At 39.1% G+C, this 19,684-nt stretch overlaps 1 protein-coding gene across 8 annotated transcripts in view; it reads right to left on the minus strand.

Moving 5' to 3' along the window:
* Positions 1 to 19,684, minus strand: part of DISC1 (DISC1 scaffold protein) — a 189,059-nt gene that overhangs the window by 126,232 nt on the left and 43,143 nt on the right. For all 8 annotated transcript variants that reach the window (XR_010997384.1, XR_010997385.1, XR_010997383.1 and 5 more), the window contains 2 exons: positions 6,640 to 6,790; positions 2,900 to 3,029 (listed from right to left, as the gene is read on the minus strand). Coding sequence is in view for 5 of the 8 variants with exons in the window: in XM_068185075.1 (XP_068041176.1) it covers positions 2,900 to 3,029; positions 6,640 to 6,790 (281 nt within the window). In the remaining 3 variants the exon portion in view is untranslated. The remainder of the gene's footprint in view (positions 1 to 2,899; positions 3,030 to 6,639; positions 6,791 to 19,684) is intronic.

Below are 19,684 nucleotides of genomic sequence, written 5' to 3' on the forward strand. Positions count from 1 at the left end.
TCATAATTTTCCTATACAACTTGCAAGAAATCTGACATGCTATCTATCTATAGGCTCTCAACAGAAATCGAAGTTCAATTTCAAACTCTGATCACATTCAGTCCAAGTAAAAATAAAAATGAAAAACAAAAAACCAAATCTTTAATAAGCAAATTAACTAGGCATTACAAAATTGATGTTAGAAACAACCATATGGCTTTTTATGGCAATTCACTTCTCCTTCAGCATCTGAGCAAATGGCAGTAACACCCGAAATGGTGTTGCAGAGATAAAATTAAATGGGTTTGAATCACTAAGATTGCCATGTCGATTAATACTATAAAAGAAGCCCACTCACAAATGAATAAATTTCTACTCAAAAGAAGGTTTGAGTGGCACACAGTAAAAGGGTTCTGGGGTCAAATACTGACTAATGAAGATAAAATAGTATTCTGAATATCTGAACAGACACTTCAGCTATGTATGAGGCAGGGATCTAGGGGGGGAAAGGCATACTTCAATATTACAGACACTTATGAAACATATGTACTATAACAGGCTTTGGCATTTCTTTGCTTTTTAGAGTTTCACTTGATAACTTTAACATTATTTTAATGTTTTCAATGCAATTTACATGAAGTTTAAATGTTATTTACATGTCACAAATTTTCTTAACAAATATACTTTCAGGTTTGCCGCACTGTAACCAGTTTTTCAAGTATCACTTAGAACAAAAAATGGACCTTGCATATTCAAAGGTTGACTAGCTCCAAAATTTCAACTTATAATAGTCCTGCACACTAGGTTCCGCAATTATTTTCCTCCTTCTTTGGTTTTAGACATAGCAAGAGGAGAATGGTGTGGCCCAAGTTTCAACCCACAGGCATTTGTCAAGGACAGAAAGGTCAGCAGACCAAAAACATCAGTTTTGTTTCCTTCAGTCTCAAATTAGGCTTTTAGTGTGCACAAAGGACAATTCTGTCTCTGTGTTACTGGCTTGGGAATACTGCCAAAATCTTAATAGGCCCTACTTAATACAGAGACCTCCATACTCTGTGAAAACGTAGTAATTGCAATCACTGCAATAAGCAACCTACATGGGAACAGAAAGCAAGATGAACAGAATCTGGTTTTACAATCACACTTTTAGTACTGAAATGTACAATATAAATAGATACTAAAAGCACACAATCTGCATTCACAGAAAGAAAGCTGCTCTGCTCAGTAATAGTTCGCAGACATTCCTGGGAGCATGGAAAATTTAATCAGCAAACTGGAATTCTCCCGCATTCTTTTCCAGCAATGCAAAGCAGCCTTTAGCGTGCTCTTAGTCAGCCTCCAGGGACAGATAAAAAGGGCCTAAAGTCTCAGCATGGGGTAGCAGATGATATTCATCTCACTAAACATAAACTGGAGTTCTACTTTGCAGATTTGAGTTTAATCTGGGATTTCCAACACAACAGCTAACCAGTACTGACTGTACATCTCCAGCCTCACTTATGGACTGATGATCTCCATGAAGTAGAGATTGCAATAGAAATATTAATACATAAATTATAGATACTAGATACTGCCACAGGTTCTCAAATCCCTGAAGACAAATGCAGAACCAACAGAAGAGAGCAGATGAAAAAGTAAAAAAAAGTGGAGGTGAGAAATTAAAAAAAACCAATTACTTCTGATCGTGCAAGATTTTTGTCAGGAGCAATATTTAGGGGTTCCTGGGTGCAAACAATCACCACAGATCAGCCTTCCCCAGAACCTTGAATTCCTGGTAGTTTTGATAAAATGCTAATAAATAGCAATACTGTATAATGGTGTGGTTAATTTTTCCCTAGTATAACTACAGAAGAATAATGATGCAGCTTGAGCAAGTGTAAAAATTAGCTGTTGTGGAGTCTTAAGTACAGCAGTTTTCAGTTCAATATCTTGAGGTGGCTCTTGGATGTCTAGATTAAAAAATTTTTCTGCATACTGATAATGCTGAACTACACCATCTCCTCTTACTTGTTGATGAAATGAAGCTAAAAAATACAAAGGTGATTAATTGAATAAAAAAAGAAATTTCTTCACCTAAGTACAATTTTGCAATGACCACAAGATGTTTTTCTCTATTTCTTTGCAGGTTTTATATATATATAAATTTATGTGTACACACACACACAGAGATTACTACACTATTGGATCCACCAAAGGAATTAAAATATCACAAAAAATATTTCAAGATGAGACCACAGAAAAAAAATAAAAATTAGCTCTCTAAGGTGCCACATCACTGAGTGTGATCACCAAGGTTTAAAGGACACATAACTAGACAGTACGTTGAGATTTTTGAAGGATGATGAAAAGAAAAAACTAAATTTTGCTTAAAAGGCTTGCAGACTTAAAATTGGACTAATGCCATCCTGAAACATGCCAACTACCAAGTTGTGACATCACGTGTCATTGTAAAGCTATTGTTAGCAAATGCTAACTGCTCCGTGATGATTCCTTCACCTTATGAAAAGCATCAATCATCTTTCAGGACTAAAAGCTGCTAAATTATGTATTTATAGTAAATTCTAACCAGAAACGAATGAAAACTTTTTGTCTTCAAATAAAAACTTCGGAAGACCAGTGTAATATTAAAACGTCAAATTATAACAAAGAGCATGCTTAAAAAGAGAATGAGGAAAGTTTAAGCATGCACACAAGCCACCAAACCTTCCAGCTCTGCGTTTCTGTAATGAGATTAACACAACTCCTGTGGCTGCCATCTCCAATCATCACTTAGATTATCGACTGGATTCCAGCCAAGGCTCTAATTACTACACAGAAGCAAAGTCGCTATTACAATAAATTTATTTAATTCTGTGTGACAGCTTACAAGGCTTTCCCCACACAGCACTGGTTCCTATACAGAACTTTGCAGTCCTGTTACCTGTAATCGTTTCTTCTCTTGAAAAAGCTGGTTTCGTTTTGTGGCCGAAACCTGCATCCTCTCCTGGGAAGTTGATATCAAAAGTCTGTGCTCTTTTTCATGACAAGGACCATTTTCTTCATGTCTAATCCTTTGAAAAAAAACATGACAACAGCTAAAAATTAGTGGTTTTCATGAGTTTCAGTGTCTCAAGGATTAAACTCATCAGAATGCTACATGTTACCTTTAGAGTCATGACACTCCACCACCAGAATGATTACATTTCAAACAGATACAGTTAGAGAACAAGAGATTTTTTTTTTCCTTTGGCATATTTTCCTTTATTATCTCAAACATTTGCACTGTTTTTACAACATGATGAAGAAAGAAAATGGAAAGCTTGTATAGCTTCAGGCCTCCCCCAGCTTTATCATATTTCAGAAATTTATCCATGACTGCCTTGAAAGAGGCATGTAGTTTCTATCAATACAGAGAAAAATCTCTTCGACAGAAGTTTAGAAACTTGCCAAAGCCACTTTTGCAGCTTCTGTCAGCTTTTGGAGACTACATTAGAGATCATCTGGAGTGTTTGCTCCACAATGCCAAATTTTACTTCTCTCTTGCACAGGAAGTTCTTTCAAAATCACAATCAGTGGGCTTCCTCACAGTCATCTGTACAACCCTCAGTTGTAAAGCTTTTCATGACTGGACTCCAAGGTAATCAGCACATCATGGTAAGTATCAATTCCATAATCTGCCTCTCAAAATGCACCTGCAAACAATGCAAATTCATTTTTATTTCCACATTCCCTCATAAGGACACGTGCACTTGCAAAGTGCAATTGCGTTTCTGTGTCCGTCTTTAGAGACAAGTGCACACATCTCCACATAAGGAGTACAGACCCATTTCAGTATCTTCTTTAAAAAATATTGTGTCTCAAACAAAGTGTTTTGAGGCATGATTTCCCACTGTAATCTCGCAAAGCAAATCCACCCATGCCACATATAAAACATGCATCACAAGTCTGGTTTAAGCATGATTAATCACACAATTATGATCTCCATGCACAGGTGTTTAACAAGCATGTAGAACAAGAGGTTTTCATCTATTCTGCTTGACCATCAAAAGACACACATGCTTTACTCCCTCTCTGTGGGCTGCAGAATGTACTGAAAAAGCAAAACAAAGCTTCAGTGCTAACAAAGGTATCATTAAGCAAGACAGACATAATGACAGTGTAAATGCATTTCTGTATTAACAGCATGCACCATGGTGCTAGGTCATCACTGTGCCTTACAGACATTACAGGTTCCTGTGGCTCCAACCCACCACACTTCTCCAGCAGCTCTGAAGCCACCTTCTTCAAGATGTAGCTGCATCATTCCTAGAGATCTATGTAATAAATTTCCAAGTGGCTGGTCAAAATTTAGAAAAAAATCCATTATAAACATGGTTTATTTTCAGAACCTTCTCAGAAATTCCATGTGTATCTGTCTACTTGGTACTGCTGGAAGACAAACAAGATCTCTCTGATCTCACCAAACATGACTGCACAATCACAGCATTTGCTGTTCCTAAACTAAACATAACCAAATCTGGCTCCTACCACATGCCCCCAATATTCTGTGTCAACATCAAATTAAAACTCATCTCATAATTTAATCAACTAAAACAAAACTGAGGCATGAATTTCAGCTTCATGTCTTAAATTAGCTGCCATGCACATTTTTCTTGCAAAAACATGAGATTGTCTTGACTACAGTAAAACTGCAATGATCTAGTCTTCTGATAATCTTCTGATCATCTTTTTAATTTTCCAGGCCAACAAAAAAAAAAGTCTTCTTGGGTATATTGGTTTTGTTCCAATTAAAAATTAAAACAAAAACTGAAGCCTACAAATTCTCCTTGAGGAAGAAGTTATGTTTTCCACTGTAGTATCTAAAAATATTGCTGGAACAGAAAGGACTTAAACCCCTGTACAGAAGTCAAAGGACACTCTTGCTGTATCAATGAGTTGGACCACAGACAAAGACTCAAGCAAGCAAATAAAAGGGTGCCACAACAACAGTAGTTGAACTAAAGCTCAAAGAAAGGAGTGTGCACAAGACAAAAAAGGGAAGAGGATATTCATCTGACCCTGATGAATAGCACTGCTCAGACCTGTGCAAAGAGAAGAGTTACACACAATCATCTGAAGAACAGGAACATTTTCATAAATACATTATAACATCTATTTTTTATATAAAAGCATTATATATACATTATACAGGATAAAAATAAGCAAACTCTATCTGAGGGATGCTTTAGTGACTCAATTTCCATAACAAAGAAGACAACACTACCTCTAATGTCAAAATCATTATTACAAATTAATGCATAGACCAAACACATCTTAACAAAAAAATAGAGAATGGTGTATCCTAATCTTTAAGGAATGGTAAAACAGCCTCTTAGTGCCTCAGAAGGTAGAAGGAAACAGCTCTGAAGGAATGCAGCTTCTTATAAACCTCCCTCATTACAAGATGCTATAAATAGAGACTAAAAACACCTTCAAATTCTCCAATTTCACAAAGAAAATCACACTATCTGTACTGATTTTATCTAATTTTCATGTCTGTCAAAAACTATGCACAAAGGTATTGGCTAACACACTGCAGCCTTTATATTAACAAGCTGCCAGAAAACAAAATGTTTCTCTTCTTTCATTTGTGTGATTGCATTTGAGAATAGCTTTCAATTCCTATGAAATATCCTCTTCTAACAACAGCAACTAGGAGCACAGATTAAGACAGACCAAGAAATAGATACTTTTTTTTTTCCCTAAACTATCCCTCTTGGGCCATCCAACACATCTTGCTTTCCTTCCGTCTTTGAAGTTATCCCTTCAAGACGAGGTTTAGAATTTCTTTTTGTGACTTTGTACAGCGCTGAGCTCAATATTGCTATCTAAGAAGTGGCACACAAAAGGAAGCTCCCAAAGATCTATTCATATCAAAAAATAATCTGGTTTTTACTTTATATTTAAATATCCTTTCATTGCCTGAAAGGGAGCATCAGAATTAACTCCACAGGGAAGCGTTGCTCAAGCTGCGTTGCTGTTGTATGCTCAAGCTGCCGTGTCAAGGATTCAATCCCATTCCCACTCAACATCAATGAGAAACATTCCATTTAATTTGCCAGTTCATCATGATCAATGTTTCTGAGGGGAATTCTGAAAGAATTGTAGAAAGAAAAAAAAATGGGGGGGCCCATTGTAGCACGATGTCCCCACCCGGGTAATAATTAGCATTGACTCCATGATTCCAGAAGGCTGATCAATCTCTTTATTATACTATACTTATTAAGAAACCCATCGCCCTTACAGACAGTCCAATACAGTTTTACCTAATTCGTCCTTAAATCCAAACACCATCACCATTGGCCAATCAAGAAATCACCCTTTGGTAAACAAAACTCCATAACACATTCCACCTGTTCACAACAACAGGTTCAGCAAGTGAAGATACAAATTGTTTATCATTCTTTTCTGTGATCTTCTCACAGCCTTCCCCAGGACAATGCCTGGGAAAGTTGTGCCTGCAGCTCTCTGCGGCCAGAGAGGTGCTGCCACAGGGGCAGGGTGGGATTTTCATAAACAAGCTTCATATGGACATGTTAAGACAGTCATTAAAACTCTTTATTATAATTTTTCATAAGTGTATTCTGCATTTTGAGAAAAGTAGAAGCATCACTTTACACAATAATGAATCAACAAACTTACCAATGATCAGCAGCCCAGTGCAATGTTGCCTGAACTTGGGTCATGAACCTGTCCAAAAAACTGCTAACAGAGGGATGCCTTGAAGGAAGCTGAAATTTTAAAGAGTTTCTCTCCTTCTCCAGTTCTTCCAATTTCCGTCTAAATTTATCAGCTAGAAATTTAAAAAAAAATTAAACAGTGATGAAAGGGTCCTGTTTTACCTGGGAGGTGGGGAGAAACAGTCTATCAACAAAAAGTAAAATCCACCTCTCTTCTTCCTCTTTTCATAAAATATATCAGTCTGTTCTGCTCAAGGACAAATCAACAAGACTACAATGTAAAACATCAGATAACCAAAATGCCAAGCTACTATTTTCTATGACAAGGACAAAACTATGGGCTTCCCAGCACTTCTTTAATTTCTTAGGGCTCCAAAGAATTGGCTCAAAGTTATCATCCATGCTCTTCCTAGAGTAACAGCTGAGAATTAAATTCTAGGACAAGTGCTACTTTTCACTGCTTCAGTTTGTCTTAAAACTTAGACAGCAATTACATATTTAAATTTTGACCTTATTAAAAATTTGTATTGTTAATAGGTCAAGAACTGAAGAATCGCATATGATATAGCAGTGTACTTCAGCAGAAAATGCACGTGCAATTACAGCAATTAAACAATTATCACATTCCAGGCTCTCCTGAATTTTGCTCAGTTTATCAAAAAAAAATTTAAACTTTAAATAAAAATAACAGTAGTCCCCAAGACACTGCTTTGATTGTACCGTAACCCTACATATTTCTTAAAGTGACCACCTCTCTATGTAAGTTACTTGTTTTCTGTCCTTGTGTAGAAAACAAAGGAACATCATTCTAACTACTAATTCTTAATGCAGTACATGTACCTTCTATTGCACCACTACACCAACAAAATTACGTACACGACAGATAACAAGCCTGCCATTCAAGACAGAACACCTTTGATGATACATTAGTCAAATTAGAGAGTTTTGAGCTAACCCACAAATGGAAAACCTTTACAGTTCAGTACTCTGCTCGTGACCTCACTGCATACAATTTTGTGTGATTAGCAATCCTTTTAACATTTTCAATACGTTACTATCAGAATAGCATCCATCTGTGCATGCTTTTTATTGCTTATTTTCTTTCCTTATCCTCTGAGGGGATTTAACACAAGAAGTTGCTTACATTTGCTGGTTTAGAGAAATGATGCATTTTTACAATAATCTATCATTAGTATTGATCTCTATTCTGGTTCTGTGCCAACAGGGTAGAATAAAGACAGAGACTTTACTAATAAGACAAGATCTTTTCCCTGTCCCAGCACTGTTCTCCAGGGTGAACTCACTTTTGTGTTGCCATCGGCATGTAAAATGTCAAAAGGCACTTGTTGAAATGAGCACCCTACCCCTCATGTACCCATGTGCATACTATCCCTGCAAAGTAGTGGAGGTGAGCCACACATGTGATGCATTTCTTCACAGCTAAGCAGATTCACCCTATCCCTATCACCACACTGAAACTGAAATTTGAGCTGAGACTCCCAACCCCATATTTTGACCAGAAAAACATATCAGCACTTGCATGTTAATATGCCACTTGGCATTTCAAATTCAGCCATCGAAAATACCACTGTTACAAACAGAATAGTGAGGGCTGAAAGGGTTGGCTAGTGACCAATGACCACTGAACGCCAAACCACATGGAAACACTTCCTTTTACTCACACCATTCACCACTGGGCTTCCTGGGAGTTGTGGCAACCCTCTACAGCCATTTAACAACGTCATCATTGTTCTTCGACATAATTATGCTTAACTGTGTTTGTGTGACCAGTTGTTTCATCGTTCTACTCCTACCCCTCCTGGCCCTAGAAACACGCTATTTGAGGAAGGAAAACAGATGAGGGAATCAACATGCCAATTCCTTCTCTCTCTCTCTCATTAAGTCTTGGCTGCATCCTGCTTCATATATTCCAATCTACACAGTATTCAATTAGTTTCTACTAACAGACATTTCTAAATAATTTGTTCCACTGGCATCTTATAAGTAATATGGCTGCTCATATCCACTTATCTTTCTGCACTAAATGATTTTTTACCCTTTCATTTTTTCAGCATCACACTTAAAGGTTATGACTTAAGAGACTTCAGCACCAGTGAGCGGAACACTGCAGCACTCGGCTTTTAGAATCCTCTCCTGGAAAGGAGACCCATGCCATTTGACCTGGCTGATATCTTTAGTGCATGGAGAGACCCAAGAGCCTCAGTGCCAGCTGCAGAGCAGGGAACCATACAAATAAGACTCAATCCAGCTTTTAGTGCTGGAGAAATATGGATCAAGCACAAGTAATGGAAATTATCATAAGTCTACCCAACAGGATGTGAAAGAGGGAAATAAGCAGGGCTCCTCAGACTAGCAGAGATAAAGACTGAGGTAACTTCCAGTACTACTACAAGCCAGCAAGCTGTAAAGAAAGCAGTAATAGAACGTTCTCTTAGAACTTGAGTCCTCAGTAACAAACCTGAGTTGCAGCAAATGATATGTGAAAAAAACATAGGATATGGTGAAGCACTAAACCTAACTGCCAGGGTTAGACAGAAGATCTCCTCCAGTGCTGGTTCAGGTCAGACAAACATCTCTCAGGAATACCTCTGGCAGAGTTTAAGGGTTGAGGCCAGAAAAACCAAATGCATTCCCTTGTTTGAACAAGGGAAAGTGCCAGATTCTGCACCTGGGATGGGGCAACCCTGGATATATGGACAGACCAGGAAATGAGACGCTGGGAAGCAGCGCCATGGGAAGGGACCTGGGGACCCTGCCTGGGCAAGCTGAACATGAGCCAGCAGTGCCCTGGCAGCCAGGAGGGCCAACCCTGGCCTGGGGGGCCACCAGGCACAGCATTACCAGCCAGGTGAGGGAGGGGATTGTCCTGCTCTGAGGCAGCCTCATCTCAAGTGCTGGGGCAGTTCTGGGTGCCACAATATAAGAAAGACATTGAACTGTTAGAGAGTGTCCAAATGAGGGCAAGGAAGATGGTGAAGGGCCTTGAGGGGAAGGAATTTGAGGAACAGCAGAGGTCACTTGGTCTGTTCAGCCTGGAGAAGATTGAGGGGAGACCTCGCTGCAGTTACAGCTTTCTCATGAGGGGAAGAGGAGGGCCAGGTATTTATCTCTTCTCTGTGGTGACCAGTGACAGGACATGAGGGAATGGCCTGAAGTTGTGTCAGGGGAGGTTTAGGTTGAATATTAGGAAAAGGTTATTCACCCAGAGGGTGGTTGGGCACTGGAACAGGCTCACCAGGGAAGCTGTCATGGCACCAAGTCTGACAGAGCACAAGAAGTGTTTGGACAATGCTCTCAGGCACATGATGTGATTCTTTGGGCTGTCCTCTGCAGGGCCAGGAGTTGGACTTTGATGATCTTTTTGCAGCCAAGAAGCAGACACAGAAGGCCTTTGCTATTGCTAAGTCATCAGACTCACAGACACAACTTTCTTTTACTTTCATTTTAGTGTTTTAACAGGTTATTCCAACAAAGAAAAGAATCCAAGAACTCACTGATAGACTGAAACACCAAAAGAAACCACATGTACTCGGGTATCTCCATTACAAAGAAAGGCTTAATACTTTCTCTCACTTCAAAATAAGTTACTTAATGGACAGCTTACATGCTAAAAGCAACCCCTCCCCTTTTGATGAAGTTCTTAAATGAACAAACTTTCAGGTAATCAATACCTACTGTTTTACAGAAGCATTTAAAATGAGGCTTAATTCTCTTTATCAGCCTTTTATTTCACTACATTCTGGTGCCAGCTTGCTGCCTTGAAGAGTCCTACAGATACCCTAGACAAAGCTCCTACTTCAGACAAAAGAGAATAAGTTAACTCTTAAATTACCCTCCACTGCAAGCCATTACTGTGCAATCCACTACCACCTGTGTACCTCAGACATCCCACTCACTTTAAAGCCAACCCATAGTACAGGCCTGGAAGGTGCTGACTAACTGCTGTTCTCAATTAAACAAGCAGCAGTCTGAAAACAGTAGTGTCTCCAAAGATCATGCTTTGTAATAGCTTTGAGTAAAGGAAGCAATTTCCATAACTTCTAATTGACCATGTGAGAACATCTGACTACTTCTCTACTTTTTAAGTACTCTAACATTGGTTTTATTCCTCCAAAGAAAAGGTTCACTTTATCAGAACTATTTATCATCATTTAAAAAACATTTAAGAAAATCATCTCATTAAAGACAGAACCTAATTTGCTATGTACTGCATATATTTCTGTTTATTTAAGTCTGCGCTAATAAGTGGAAAGATAATCAATCACGCAATTCTACAAACTGCTGGACATTCAAAGAGTGTTTCTTCAGCTAGTTCAACTAGGGAAGGTAATTTGATCTTGCTCCACAATTCAGCAAACAACCTCTTCCCCTTTGCCCTTGCATCCCCCCAAAATCTGAAGGCCCTAAAACAGGACTTACGTAGGACTGATAACCATAACTCACACACTGCAGCTCTAAAATATTTTTTCTTGCCTGCTAGATACTTCCAGAAACACAATCTCCTCACCATTCACTTTCTTAAAAACTCTAATGGTCCAAGATGACTGAAGTCTTGTATGCTCAACACCAAAGATAGCTACATATTTTGTAAGAACCAAAAAAGTCCCAGGTTCAGGACCAAAGACCCCTCTTGCAGCCTGTATCCAAAACCACACACAGTAACAGGACTTTAGAGAGGAGACTAAGAACCAGGGTACCAAGTGCCTCCTTTCTGCTCCTGAATCTCTAATGTCTGCCAGCTAAGAGACTTCTCTTCTATCCACCAGAAACTTCTCTCTTCTCAGGCTTTCTATGCTTTTGGTCTCCAACATACATTATAACAGAGAACTGAAAAAATGAAATATGAATTATTTAAACACATACCCCATTTGGTGACTTGAGGAGTCTATTGTGGAGCTTGAATATGTGGCTGAAACACTTCTGGAGAGCAGACTAGTAAGCCCAGTCTGCAAGCACTAGCACTAAGCACAAGGCTCCTGAAAATAACGTGCAGGAGAAAATGCAGATCAATTAATATCTAAATATGACCCGTAGGGACATGTACTGTAATAAGAACTGAAGGTGTTACAAGCACCTGGAATACCTATCTGCTCTTAAGGATAAAATAATTAACCATTTAATAGTTCCAAACTCTCAGGGACCAGGTGTCGAGGTGACCCCGAGAATGTAAAAGTCCTTGTTTCCCAGCCCAGGCAGCCAAAGAAGAAGTCTGAATGCATAGGGTCGGCTTCTCAAGGTTGTTTATTTTCTCTTATCTAAATCATTCTTTCTCTGACCTCCTGAGCTCTGTCTAGCAAGTTGGCCATAGCATTCTGTTCTGCCCTCTAGGGCGGTGTTTACATTTTATACTAAAAACTATGTGTACTATGTTTACAATAATGTGCCAATATCTATCATTTATGTTAGACAGTGTGTCTCTACCTTAAACCAATAGAAAAGTGTCACCATCACACCAAGACATGGAGGACAAGAAGAAGGAGAAGAAGGTCAGGACACACCCAAATCCCTCCATCTTGTCCCCTTGAACTCCATTCTAAAAAGACCTAAAATTCTACTTTTTCACCCTATGTTAATTCAACTACCACACTACTCAAACCCTTGTGGCTTGTAATTCCTCATACAAAGTCAGCAGTTTTTTCCATGGGCTAAAATCGAAGCCACAGGTGGTTTTGACTTTGTGCCAGGGTCTCGAGACAGCCAAGGCAGTCAGAGGGATGTCCTGGGTTCCCACACCAAACATATATACATACAGTAGCAAGTAAAGACACTTGATATGCATAAAATGCAGCTTCAGATTACTCTTGGATAGTCAAACAGCTAGCCCTTACCATGTGCTGTCTGGTCATCAGCAGAGAGCAAACCTTTTCTACCTTCCATTCAGCCCTGCATGTGGAAAACAGCAAAATAAAGCCACTGCAAAGCCAAACTGCACATCTGGGCAAGGCTGACTCCAAGAAGTTGTGGGGCTGGGGTCAGATACCACTGAAGCCACAGGAGAAAGAGAGTTATGCCTAACCTGCTGACTGTGTAGATTAAAAGGAGAGCATCTGCAGAGCAAAACAGTTCAGTATTGAGGCCCCAACATCTGCATTTCGGAAGGTCCTACTTCAAACTAGGTTTAGTGTAATGCCATGGATCCAAGAACAGATAGTTGAACCCCTCTGGTAGCTCTACAGCACATCTTCAGACTTTGTCTTACCTGAAAGAAAACTAACCCATTGTACTACAAGACTGCTCTACAGTGCAAAGCAAAGCATAATAAATGGGACAATCGGGAGATTCCTTCCAAAGGCTCACGCACCTAATCTGAACTAAAATTACATGTGGGCTGGGGTCCATTAAATACATCCAGGAGTCAGTGGAAAAAGCAGTTCCTGGGAAGGCCAGTAAGCAGAGGCTAAAGCTTTCCAGACAAGGCTATAACCCTCTGGGTGCCACAGCCAAACATTCATGTTCAGCTCATAAAAAGGTAGAGCAAAATGTAAATGTAATTATGTAATTATGGGCAAGTGTATTACCTACCACTTAACTTTTTCCATTCCAGTCAAAAAGGCAACTTTGTGCAATTTCACAGTCCAGCTCTGCTCCTGAACTATCAAGACCACCTTGAGGAACAGTGGAACAAACCAAACTCCTGGCTGCTGAACACCCTTTGGAGTCAGAAGCTACTACCACAAAATTCACCCAAAAGCAGGATGGCCAAAATCTGCAGGAGCTACAACTCCATAATTCATTGGTTTGTGTGTATTCCTCAGCTGTTTCTCAGTCTCAGTACAGGTGACAAACCCTTCTAATTCCTGCTGAGATGCTCTATTGATGGTTAATTACCTCCAATGATGGTGCTGTTTAAACTTAAAAGACTAGCAACCAGAAGAGTACAAGAGAGTAAGTCTCCTGCATTCCCTGACAGACTCAAGGTACCAGCGTAACCAAAATATCCAGCGATGACCTGATGTAGCATTTGATGCCACAAGCTCCCCCTGCTGCAGTCAGCATCAGCTGCCTATCCTCAGATTCCTTCTCCTTTCCTAGTAATGAGACATCACTATATATAAATCAGGTGGGGGAGGAAAGGAAAGGAAAGGAAACCTGATACTCAAAACAGTCCCTTCCAGAGAAGCAATGGAGAACACTGTCTACACAAGATTTCTTAAGAGGGAGGACAGCTCAAGCATGCTCTCTGCTTCTCTGCAAACTCTGCATTTTCCACCCATCAGTTCACACCAAATACAACCCAGGAAACTGCTGTCTCCTTAAAATATATAACATTTCAGAATTTAGTGTACTGAACATCTGTGTTGCAGCAGAGTTGGGAAATCTGAAAGCTTTAAAATATACAAGAACAGACACTTTTTAGCTGTTATTACAAAAGGAAGCATGACACATTGGCAGATATTTCCCTCCTCTAATTTATATTGAATTTAAGAGCACTCATTTAGCATTGAATAAAAAGCTACATTCTTAGACATTTTAACAGATGCTTCCTCCAAAGCACACCACCAAGATTTCCACCTACAGCTCACACCTCCAGTTAACATTGGAAAATCTATCTCCCCAGAAAGAAACTTCTCCCCAGAAAGTCACTAGCGCAAAGCTTGGGGCAGATTTTTATTATAAATTTTGACCAGTGCTCCACAGCAGCAGTGTGACTGACAGACTGTCACTCAGATCTGTGATGTGTTCTCTGCCTCTCAATAACAGTTATTTAGGGGCACAAGCCACAGAACTCCATGGGTTTTGTGAGACTGTAGGTGGAGTTACTTTCAACATCAGCAGGAACATAAGCAAGAAGCCAAAAAGCCACAAGGGCTTTGTCCAGCACACCTCTGGGAAATTTGGGGGTTGAGAGGAAAATATCCGAGTCCTGACTTGGACAATTAATCTCTCTAGTTACTTGGCCAACACTAGAAAAATTCTGCTTTCTCATGCTACCTTCTCATCACCTGGCAATGATGTAGGGTAAACAAACCTCACAGCTGTTATTTCTGGGCTGAGTTTAAGGGCATCAGGACTATTTGGATAAACTTACAATTTCCTGTAACAGGACTATCCTGAAAGTAAAGCAGTTATTATTTGCCACTAGCATCTCACAGAGGAGCCTCCAATGGAGGTTCCAACTATAGGCTCAGACAAGGGGGGTAGCGGGGGAAGAAACCCTACTCCAATAAATTAACAATCCACAAAATAAATGACAGCCAAAGGGGCAAAAGGAGAGAACAGTACATCAGACCCACACTCTGGGTGAAAATTAGGGGCAATAATTTCAGCATACTAGAAGCAGCTTTATCTCCATTGCTCTTAATCTGACATTTCTGAACAACATTGAGGTTTTACAGTATCTTTAAATAGCAACATTTTTAATATCAGGACCTTCATAAATATTTCACATTAGAGCATAAACTAACTACTTCCCTAATTTTCTAAATACAAGAGTAATCACATTTTTTAATGTGCCTGACATGCATAACAGTTAGTGAAATAGTGGGCAGTTTTCTGTATGTAACAACCTTAGTAATTCATCTTTGTAGCTGCATGAAAAGTACAGTTCCATACAGTACTATCCCCTACAGTCCTTCTCTTCAGATTTGCTGCATTTGTAAATTCCTTCAAACACCACAAGAGTTCACAGATAGGCATGTGAACATTGGAGACATCATTTCTCCTTCAGCCAGTTCACAATACAAATTAAACAGTGCCCCACTGACTGCTTGCTTTTCAGAGTCTTTCACAAAGTTTCCAATGAAACCACCAAGATCCTTACATTTCCAATATGACTTCACAATAAAAATAACTTACAATAACATGAAAAGACAGACTAAAAGAGGAAAAAAGCTGATTGCTTGTGCACTTTATTTGATAGCAACATTATTCTGCAAGCAGTGCTGACAGTACTGTCACTACATATGAGATTTTAGAGAAATGAAGAAAAACACGTACCGCTGACTCCAGGTCAAATCTGTACCTTTAAAAATGTCAGGCTATGCAGCACAATGGCACAGACAACTATTGTGAATAAAACTGTATTCTGAAAGAGATCTTGCAAGACAAGGAAGCTCACAGAGATCCAAGCAAAGCTCCTTGGCTGGCAATACAGCTCCTTTTATTGGAGATGGTAGAAGAAAAGGCTTGGTGGGTATTTCCAATCAGCACAGTTCATACACATGAACTGTCAGCTGTATATTAATGTCAACTGCAGGCGATTCAATCCCAGTTCACCATGTCCCTTTCCCTGCCCCAAGAAGCTCTAAGCCAACATCCATCTATCTTCACTGCCTCTGAATAAATGCCATGGATTGATTAGAAAACAGGTGACTCAATTAACAGTAAACTGTGCAGTGCTCTACAACTAAATGCATTATATTGTGAGATACCTGTCATTTTTATAAAGTTCTGAATACTCCAGAAAGAAATTTTGATATGGGATTGTCTATATCTGGGCTTTTATATCAAGGATTTTGTAACAAGAGACAGTCAGATTTTGTTGGAACTTTTTCCTACCAGGCTCTATTTAAGCACATATTGTGAATCTAAAGTGCTTTGTTCCAGCTGTCAAACAAAGAAAAGGATCCTTTATTATTGCCTAACCTGAATATATTGAGAACACCATCCTAAAGCATACTGTTTAAAAGATTTTTTTTTTTTTGTGAGAGAAGCCACAAAGTAGCATAGATAACATAAGCAGTGTTCCACAAAGGTTTATCTTCATACTTTTAAAAGCCCTGTTGCAAAAATGCAGAACAAAGCAGCAAAAAGCCTAAGGCTAAGGAACACCGATGAGTAGATGTAGAGTTGCTTTCAGTTGAAGTCTGAAAGAAAACAGCAAAGATTTTGAAGTGTGGTGTATATTAAATTGTGCTATGTTTCCCAAGGACTACAGTAGAGGAAGAAATCAGCTTGCAGTTCTGCTTAAGCCACCAGCTACAGATCAACACCATCAAAACAAAATGCAATTAGGCAACGTTATCTCCCTTCTGTGTCAAGGCATGCTGATGAAAAAGTATAAAATACTATTTCTTATTGATTGAATATTACACACAGAGAACTATAAAGAGAATATAAATGTGTGCATGCAGCCCCAAAGCAGTTGCTCTGAAAACTGCAGTGAGGAACTCTACAAGGAAACTTGAGGCTTCTAGAAACAAAAGGGGAGAGAGAAAATAAAGTCTTTGTGATAACAGAGCTGAAAACAGTATATCTATTCATTATGGATGAGTACCTGGATGCCAGAATTTTACTTTAGGCTAAAGCAATCTTTTTTTCTGCCTCTCTTGTTCCCTGCATTCTCCTTCTTGAGCTCCCACAATACTGCTCAATGTTTGCTTGTATTCCAGGTCCCCACTCACACATTTAATAGTCTACATAATCTCAGATATATAAATCTAATTTCATTGTTTCTTCCTTATTCCCAGTGCTCTTCAAGAACTAAAACTTTACCATCAAATTGAGCTCATAGCCTTCCCCAAGCACTCTGCACCAGTAGATGTAAAACCAAAAACCGTTTTAAAACTATTTTAAAAAATAAAGGAAAATTTAAAAATAGCAAATGAAAGATGCTAACTTAGTTTGGCCTAGCCACCTTCCCAATTTCTACCATCCAGCACTGTTCTAGCACACACAAGTTACACTGTTCTGCTTTATACAGTAAAGGCCATATCCTAAGAAATCAAGCAATAAGAGAGAATGACTGACAACATTTGTCATTTGTTCTCAGACTACTCTGACTGTCAAAACAAAAAACAGATTATTAAGGTCATCTAATCCAACCCAGCTGCAATAATGATGAATACCTTCAACTAGATCAGGCTGCTCAGAGCCCAATCCAGCCTGACCTTCAATGTTGCTGGAGATGGGGCATAAATCCATCCATCACCTCTCTGCACAACCTGTTCCAGTGTTTCAAGCACACTCTTTGTAAAATTTTCTGCCTTGTATCTAGTCAGATCAAATAATTTCTACCAGGAAATTATTGCTCCAGGAATCAGAATCCAATGGCAAAGAACATAATTTAAACATAGAATAGCTGCTGACTGTCAATATTTGGTGACTGGCTTCCTGCCTTTCCATTCAAACTTTGCCTTATTAATCAATTCCCTCTCAGCAATTCACAGGTACCCTTACACCCCAGTTTCTCTCTTCATTGTTTCTGCCCCTAGATCCTCTTCCCTTCCCACATCTTTCAGCTAGCATCTGCTTCTCTAGTATTTTCTTTTCCAAAAACAGAGAAAAAATACAATTTTTTAGCTATCTGACTTGCACCTACAGTTTATTTAGCTTACATCTGCAGGTACTAAGCTCTTGTCTATTTCCTACCTACCATCTTCAATATTGCTTTCCCAAGTCTGTTTGTGGTACCAAAGCATAAACACAAAACAATTTAAATAATTTGGGGCAGTGGAACTGTACTTGGATCCTGCAACTTCCTTTGGAAGGCAAAAAAAAAAAAAAAATAAAAAAAAAAAAAAAACAAACCAAATGTAAAAGCTGCATACCCTTTTCTATTATTTTTCCTTCTGCAAATTAATCTCAAGCATACTTTGCCCTATTGATCCTGAATTTGAAAATATTCCTGACATTCCCAAAATGTCACCAAATTCTGTAAAAAACCCAGAAAGTTTGTGGGGCTCACAGCACTACACAAAGTGAACTTCTCTGAAGAAACAGTCTCAGGCTGATCTGGATCAAAGCCACATCTCACTGCAAGAACCTCAAAGGAGGCATTTCCTCAGCTATCAAGCCGTATTTCATGTTGGCAGCTTCTTATTAGCTTAAGCAGGTTCTTACTGTAAAAATTACTTGTGTTTTGTTGAACTGATGACTCAGAGACACGACCTTCCTGAAACAGATCTCTACCAACACATCATAGCATTGGGACAGTCAATGCCACCACCACGTTCAGCCTGATACAGAGGCTTCCAGAAACAACAAAGGCAGCAATTTTGTCAAGATTAGTCTTGGAGCTGCCCAAATTCCACCACCAGGGAAAAAGAATAGAACAACTAAATATAAGGCAGACAACCACCCCACACTATATGAGGCAGGGTCAGAAGATGATGAAAGGCTTAGATGATTTGCTTAAGAAATCCAACATTCTACAAACAAAGCAGTGTAGGAATATCTCAGAATTCTCTATTTACCCATCCTCATCCAGCCACCAGTACTTTTTTAGAATTCTTTTGTGCAATTATCAACAGCTCAGGAGTATTACAGGAAGGAAAACAACAATTAGAGTTGTTTGATTTCCTTATGGGAAGCTGACAAAACAATATGTCTGCTCTGCATTGAAAAGATTTACATGAACACATGAAAGGAATTAGCATACAAAACCACAGCAACATAGGTATAGTTTCCTTATTGCTGGTTCCCATAGGCCTCACATATTTTGGATGCTACCCAGAATATCACAGGAACCTGCAAATTACAAGCATAGTGTACCAAAATAAAAAGGAAAACCCAGAAGTAGTTGTAGGCATAATGAAGAGGGCTCACCTAGAAATAGTAAATTTTCTTAGTCAACAGTTTCTTTTTATGCATCTATACATACCTACATTTTAAGGCAAAGCAAAAACATCTGGGATATACCATTGGCATGGTTTCATGGAATGGGCTGGTTCTGCCATGCCTGTGCCAGGTGGCTTCAAGTCACACTGGGTATTCTCCCATGAACACCAATTCCACAGTGCTGCATTACCAATAACCTTATTTCTTTCAGCTTCTAGGTCCTCTGTCTGTAAAAATACAGATAGCAACAATTACTCCATAGGGGCCTCATTAGGCTTAATTAACACCTGTGTGAGATCTTCAGATAAAAGGATACGTGTAATTACACAATCTGAACTGCTCCTTGCATAAGAAACCTTGTATTAACCCTTTCATAATTTGAACTTTGCAGACAGTTCCATGTAAAAGACTCTCACCCACTGGAGTCACCTCTTAATCTTCTCATTTCAAAAGCAGATGAAGCCCATCATCTTTCCTGTTTTAACAAA

Source organism: Anomalospiza imberbis, chromosome 3 (genome assembly GCF_031753505.1).
Source record: "Anomalospiza imberbis isolate Cuckoo-Finch-1a 21T00152 chromosome 3, ASM3175350v1, whole genome shotgun sequence".
NCBI classification, from domain to species: domain Eukaryota; kingdom Metazoa; phylum Chordata; class Aves; order Passeriformes; family Viduidae; genus Anomalospiza; species Anomalospiza imberbis.